This window comes from Anarrhichthys ocellatus, unplaced genomic scaffold (genome assembly GCF_004355925.1).
Source record: "Anarrhichthys ocellatus isolate YVR2014 unplaced genomic scaffold, GSC_Weel_1.0 scaffold31, whole genome shotgun sequence".
Classification (NCBI taxonomy): domain Eukaryota; kingdom Metazoa; phylum Chordata; class Actinopteri; order Perciformes; family Anarhichadidae; genus Anarrhichthys; species Anarrhichthys ocellatus.
The window spans coordinates 4510924-4517506 of NW_022280061.1; the positions used below are offsets into that span (position 1 = coordinate 4510924).

Consider the following 6583-nt stretch of genomic DNA (forward strand, 5'->3'; position numbering starts at 1 on the left):
GTGACATAGACGAGGTAGAAGCAGAAACTTGAACACTTCTTCGGGCGGCTTGCATTCTAACGCACACGCATTGTGAGGAGACGCCTCTGCAGTAATGGAGAGTTGTTTACTTCGGTTCTTCCCGGGATCGATCATAAACAAACGTGTAGGAACCTTTTACACTTAAACATGTTGTCATGGTCATCATTAGACTCATGAGAGGTTATAAAAAGAGTATTTATTTATTTATTTGTTAATTTAACATGCTATGGTGCTGCTAACATGTAAACTAACATGCTTTAGTTATATAACATTTGATCAGGTTTATAATTCTGTTCTCGTTCCCTTAAAGATCTTTGTTACTGAATAATATCAATAACACTAACAATGATTGCGTCCTCTCCATAAAGGCGTGCTTTGATATTTGGGTTTGATCTTTAGTGTGTTGTGCTAAATCCACTGCCAGTAGACAGCATTATAGTAATTCAACCGTTTGTATTGTAAAGGGATTTTTATGGAAATGATGTTTATCGAATGACAGGCTGACTGTTGTTTTCTTGTAGAATGAGAGAGAACAGATAATGACGACCAACCTGTGGCTGTTTCAGGTACGATTTCATCTTTCTAACTATCCAATGCACACACAGTGTTCAACACAAACTATTCTGGTGTGTTTGTCAGTAAGGGAGTTCATAAACGCTCTCTCTGCAGGAGTGGAATGACTACAGGCTTAGATGGGACCCAGAGAAGTACGAAGGCATCAAGAAACTACGAATACCATCCAAACACATCTGGCTTCCTGATATAGTGCTCTACAACAAGTACGTACGAGCACGTCATCCCACCAGAGAGAAGAGCAATGTGTGCATGTTTGATTTAGGTGATCTGGATCTTTCAGATCAGTGAGTGCAATGAAAGAATGCAACTCCATTTACAGCATGTGTTAATGTGTGTGTGGTGGAGTCATTTAATGGATTACTGTGTGGTATTAATGGAGTTAGTGTATATCATTCTATACTGTTAAGAGGTTTTCCAACAACATCAGGGCTTTACAAGCACAACATCTGCGAGAGAAAAGCACGTTACTCGATGGGGATTTTGGGTTTGTCTGATTATTATCATTGCAATGAAGGGAGAACAGGTCTACAGTGCTGCCTTAAGACTTCCAACATGTCTGATTTATGTGTTGATTGTAATCGCAGACTTTGAATCCATCCACTTTCTGATCTTACCTCTCACCCACAACCTCTCACAGTGCTGATGGCGTGTACGAGGTTTCCTTCTATTGCAATGCTGTGGTCTCCAACACAGGAGACATCTTCTGGCTTCCCCCGGCCATCTACAAGTCGGCCTGCGCCATCGAGGTGCAGAACTTTCCCTTCGACCAGCAGAACTGCACTCTCAAGTTCCGCTCCTGGACTTACGACCACACGGAAGTCGATCTGATGCTCACAAGCGACTTTGCCAGCCGCGATGACTTTACGCCGAGCGGAGAGTGGGACATCGTCTCGCTTCCCGCGCGCAAAAACGAGGACCCTGATGACATCACCTACCTGGATATCACCTATGACTTTGTGATCAAGAGGAAGCCACTGTTTTACACCATTAACCTGATCATCCCATGTGTGCTGATCACATCGCTGGCTATCCTGGTGTTCTACCTGCCGTCAGATTGTGGGGAAAAGATGACGCTGACCATCTCCGTGCTGCTGGCTCTCACTGTGTTCCTGCTGCTGATATCAAAGATCGTGCCACCCACCTCTCTCGCAGTGCCACTCATAGGTCAGTGATATTTATCAGCATCTTTGTGCTGCTGTAGGCAGTTAGGGGCGTGAACCATTGCTTACAGATGAGTCTCGCATTATTAAGTAATAAATATCTAAAATATGTCAAGACCTCTGCTAAGTTCTGATCAAAGTTAAATGAACAAATAACACACAAGTAACTTCTTTGATATCTTGTTCAAAGACATAAACATATCCTTCAGTCAGATTTTGCCTAAATAATCAGATTGTTAATACTTTTCCCGTGAACGACTAGTTTCACATTGTGGGTAATAAACGTTCTTGCAGGGATTACATGAGAAGATGAAAAGTGCTAGCATGTTCGTCGACCAGCACCTACCATTAATAAAGCCATAACATCTCATTTATTTAATCTGTAGAACAGCCAAAGTGTAAAAAGTTGTAATGTTTACGGGAGATTATATTGGACAATGTTTTTGCACCTCAGAGCAGCACATTGGTGAGTGTGACGCGATGTTGTTGTTGTACTGATGGAAGCAGTGATGTGGAATGTGCAGCCTGAAGAAGGTGAGCCATGCGGGACCTTTATTCTGACTTATTTGTTCATGTTGGACATCATGCCCACAATTGTTTCAGACTTATTCAATTACAGAGTAACACATGATTTTGTTTTCTCTCAAAGGTAAATACCTGATGTTCACCATGGTGTTGGTCACTTTCTCCATTGTGACCAGTGTCTGTGTCCTCAATGTGCATCACCGTTCCCCGTCCACCCACCACATGCCCGACTGGGTTAAACGCTTCTTCTTAGTCCGCCTCCCCACCCTCCTCTTCATGAGGCGTCCGGGATCTTCCAACGTCCGTGATAAACTCTGCAAGAAGTATGCAAACCGGAGTACCGCCGAGAAAAATAACTCCCAGAGCGGCACAGACAAGAGGCAGTATTCAAACGTCAGACTCGGTGGGATCCGAACAGATGCCGACTCTTTCTACGTGAATGAGGACTTGGCACACAAGTTTTGCTGGAAGGTGGACGACATCCCAGATGGGGGTGGTGGGTTTTCAGACTTCCGGAGGCCTTCGGGTGTTCAGTGGGATGCAGATGTGGAGGAGGCGGTGGATGGAGTAAGATACATCGCTGAACACATGAAGACAGAAGATGACGATGAAGGGGTGAGGAGATACAGCCGTGCTTAAAAGAATACATAAGTGATGATGAGCAGGAAGAGATAGGATCAGAGCATGAAAGAAAAGGAAGACAGAATACATTATTGGAAAGAATGAGGGAAGACAAGACCTATAAAAGCAGATTATGGAGATGGGTGATGACATGGCAATAAAGAGATCTGTACAAAAATGAAGAAGTTATCAGGGCCAGACAGATAAGAACATACCATAATGTCTTAAATCATTCAGTATTTGCTTTTGTCCTTCTGTCACATTATTCCAACCTGTCAACCTCAGAAACCCATGCACACACTCTCATAAACACAGACTGTCGGACTAACCCGAACCCCAGATGTGTGGCTATGGGCTCTAAAATCCCACCAAACTCTCACACTTAATATACATTGTAATTGTTCTTCATCAAGCAGCCTCTCTTCCTTTGGCTGCAGTGCAGTTCTACCCTGATGGCGCTTCATAGACACAGCTTCTCATCACTAATATTAAGCTGAAAGAGTTCGCTCCTTGAGTTTGTTAGAAGCGCTGACTTTACTGTCTCCAGCTAGCTTGTATTAAAATGAGAACCCAATAAAGTGCTTAAATATCCAGTTAAGGGCTGCACACCATATTGTGTTGTAAAATTGGTGTTGCAGAAGACATGGGGTGTAGCATCCAAACCTTTAGCAGAGTGTGAACCTGAAGTTGACACGTGTTTCTGGTCCTATGCACACAGCTCGCACCGACACCGCTCGTAGGTGAAAGCAAAACGTGTTTTATTGATCCAATTTCCTTCGTTTATTCTTAAAAGTACCACCGATTATCTCGACACACTCAGAAGATCCACAGGTTAATCCACAACATAATCCACATAACACGTTCCATATGCACAGTTTGAGTTTGAATGTCAGAGTAGCGCTGTTCATGTGTAGTCGAGCTGCTTGTCGACTTCAGGGAAGGGATGAAAAATGTGCTTGTTGCCAAGGAGGAGGAGGACGCAATGTGTTTAGCAAACATAATGCAATCTCAGCTCATTCTGTGGGGGGCTGCTGAAGTTTAAGCTCTCGGGACCTAGTTTCTAACATTACTTTTCACACAGTGGGAAATACCACAGTGGATGTGCTGGTCATAAACGGGTGTTTTTTCACATTAGACGTAACCCTGAACCTCACAGACTAGTTAGTTAATGATGTGCTCCGTGGCGTACTACTAGTAGTGCTAAACTATTATTGGACAGTCACTGTTTCGGGGACGGGTCTAGCAAACAATCACCTGTAAAATAGGTGGATTGTGAGCACACAAACCTTCAGAGACCCCTCATGAGTTTGTGTTCTTCTAGTTAAAACATGAACATTTCCCTGAAGGTCTGTTCCTACAAACTCACTTTGTCGTCATGATTTGATTCGTGTTAACAATCTGTAACTTGTTGGTTTGGTTCCAGATCATAGAAGACTGGAAGTACGTGGCCATGGTGATAGACCGTCTGTTCCTGTGGATCTTCATCCTGGTGTGTCTGGTGGGAACTCTGGGGCTCTTCATGCAGCCGCTGTTCCAAAGCTATAACACACCCACAGCTGATGACCCAGAGTGAGTCACATACACACTCTGAAACATACAACGAAGCACACAAGTCATTTAGACGTCTAAAATATGAAATAAACTTGCTGTTTTCTGTATACCAGATCAATGCCAATGTACATTTGCACTGTATTTGATTTTAACTGGTAACACACTGAGTCCCTTTGCAGTCGCCACAATTAAAGCTTTCCAAGTAAGAGAAAGTGTTCTCTTTATAAACTGCATCTGAACGGCGTTAGAGTTCATTAAGCTCCCGAGTGGACGAGATGACGGCGTGATTTCAACCTGCACTGCTGTTGTCTGATTGTTGATGCAGATTAATGGGCCCTCGGTTGAGATACAGTACGGTGGAATCAAGTATCCTGTTATTTATGAATAACGAGCTGCCTAAATCAGAGGAAAAATAGTTGATAATTGCTTTGACATTTTTCAGTCTGTTTCTCATACAATTGAAGGAATTTATGAACCAGAATCAATAAGCTAAAATCAATACGACAAATCAGAAGAGATAAATGTCTACATTATAGCCAAACCTGTCGTAGTTATTTGTGGTCATACCCTGGGTGCTGTGAGATACATGCATCACAGCATTCATGGAGCAGGTGCTCATTGCATGTCTTCTAATCTATCTCTATTCACTATTCTGTGTTTTTCTTTTCATAGGTACGGAGATTTCTAAGATTTGTGACATGAGATAGAAAACCACCAAATAATCGTCTCCCATAGAAACTATAAGTGAGAAGCTGCACCAGGTCTGATACGAACCTGATCCATGCAGCTGTGTTTGTAACAGTGGACCTAAAATAAAACACCTCTGCTCTCCTCTGCAGCACTGTTGATGTGAAAAATACGACATTATATGAATTATTGGCACAGTACAATGGACCACATTTCCTCCTGCCTCAAACCAAACTTCATTGTAACAACGCAAGAACAATGTGTCCTATCCACCTTTTCTCTTCATAAAGATATGAATCCATCACCTCTCTCGCTCTGTCCTTCTTCATGTTCTGCTTCAGAGCGCTGGGCCTCATCTCCACAATCCAGCGTTGTAATCGTTACCGCTTTGCTTCATTTTGAAGAATGTGTATTTTCTCCTCATCACTTTCCACTCTTAGCAGCACCAGGTTACATACAGTGTTCAGAATAAATATGACACTGACTGTATTCTATTACATGTTGAATAAAGAGGTCTGTATTGTATGTGCTATTCCCTCACTCTCATCTTCCACTTTCTTCCTCACATCTTCCCATTTACTTAAAGACTCTACCAACACTCAGCCCAGTGACTCCTGTGTGCTTAAAAATTACATTACCGACAAACATTTCCCAATTAATACAAGTGTCATTTCTGAATGCATTTGTACTTCCATGGGCCGACTGGTGTCATATTACTGTAGTTTGTTATCAAAATCAACTTGCAGACACTTGAAAATTGCTCAATATAGCGAATGCATCACAGTGAAACATATACAGCACTGGTGTTTATTGAAGCTAAATGCAATGTTAGAGTTTTTATTGTGTTAAAATCCACAGACCTGGTATAGTCCTGAAGTTGGTCTAAATGAAGGTTCCAGTCATGAATATGAACAGCTGCACTATATTAAAGTATTGTTGATAAACCAATGTTATTACTCTGGCTCATTAAAGTTCCACGCATGTTGCATTATTACCATAAAAGACACAGCAACTGTCATTTATTTTCACCACACCCCACATACGTGTATCGATCTAAAAGTAGTGCCAAACAAATCCACTGCTTCTTCATCTTGAGTAAAGTGTGCTGAACTCTTCTCTCCTGGTGCTCCAGAATATCACTGGGCTGCTTTAGAAAATTAAACTCTATATTCTTGAGCTTTTGTTAGAGATTTACAACTTCAGTTGAACAAATGTACAAAGAAATACTCCAAATAAATAGACTTTCAGTCGAGTCTCACGTGTAATATTTTGCACACTCTTTTTGCCATCAACTTTTCCACAGGCTCACAACAGATCATATCAAAAGATGTGAAAATGATTTACAAGCTCAGAATTTCTTTGACTCTATCCTCATGTTGTACCTGAAGACGCTGTTATACAGTATGTACTATATATATATATATATATATATATATATATAG

General features: G+C 41.7%; 1 protein-coding gene across 1 annotated transcript in view; it reads left to right on the top strand.

Annotated features, from left to right (window-relative positions):
• chrnb5a (cholinergic receptor, nicotinic, beta 5a) overlaps nucleotides 1–6036 on the top strand; it is an 11803-nt gene extending 5767 nt beyond the window's left edge. Inside the window, exons 3-8 of the mRNA XM_031864824.1 lie at nucleotides 543–587; nucleotides 691–800; nucleotides 1235–1761; nucleotides 2407–2897; nucleotides 4327–4472; nucleotides 5127–6036. Coding sequence (XP_031720684.1) covers nucleotides 543–587; nucleotides 691–800; nucleotides 1235–1761; nucleotides 2407–2897; nucleotides 4327–4472; nucleotides 5127–5142 — 1335 coding nt within the window. The 3' untranslated portion in view covers nucleotides 5143–6036. The remainder of the gene's footprint in view (nucleotides 1–542; nucleotides 588–690; nucleotides 801–1234; nucleotides 1762–2406; nucleotides 2898–4326; nucleotides 4473–5126) is intronic.
• Nucleotides 6037–6583: the final 547 nt, after the last annotated feature.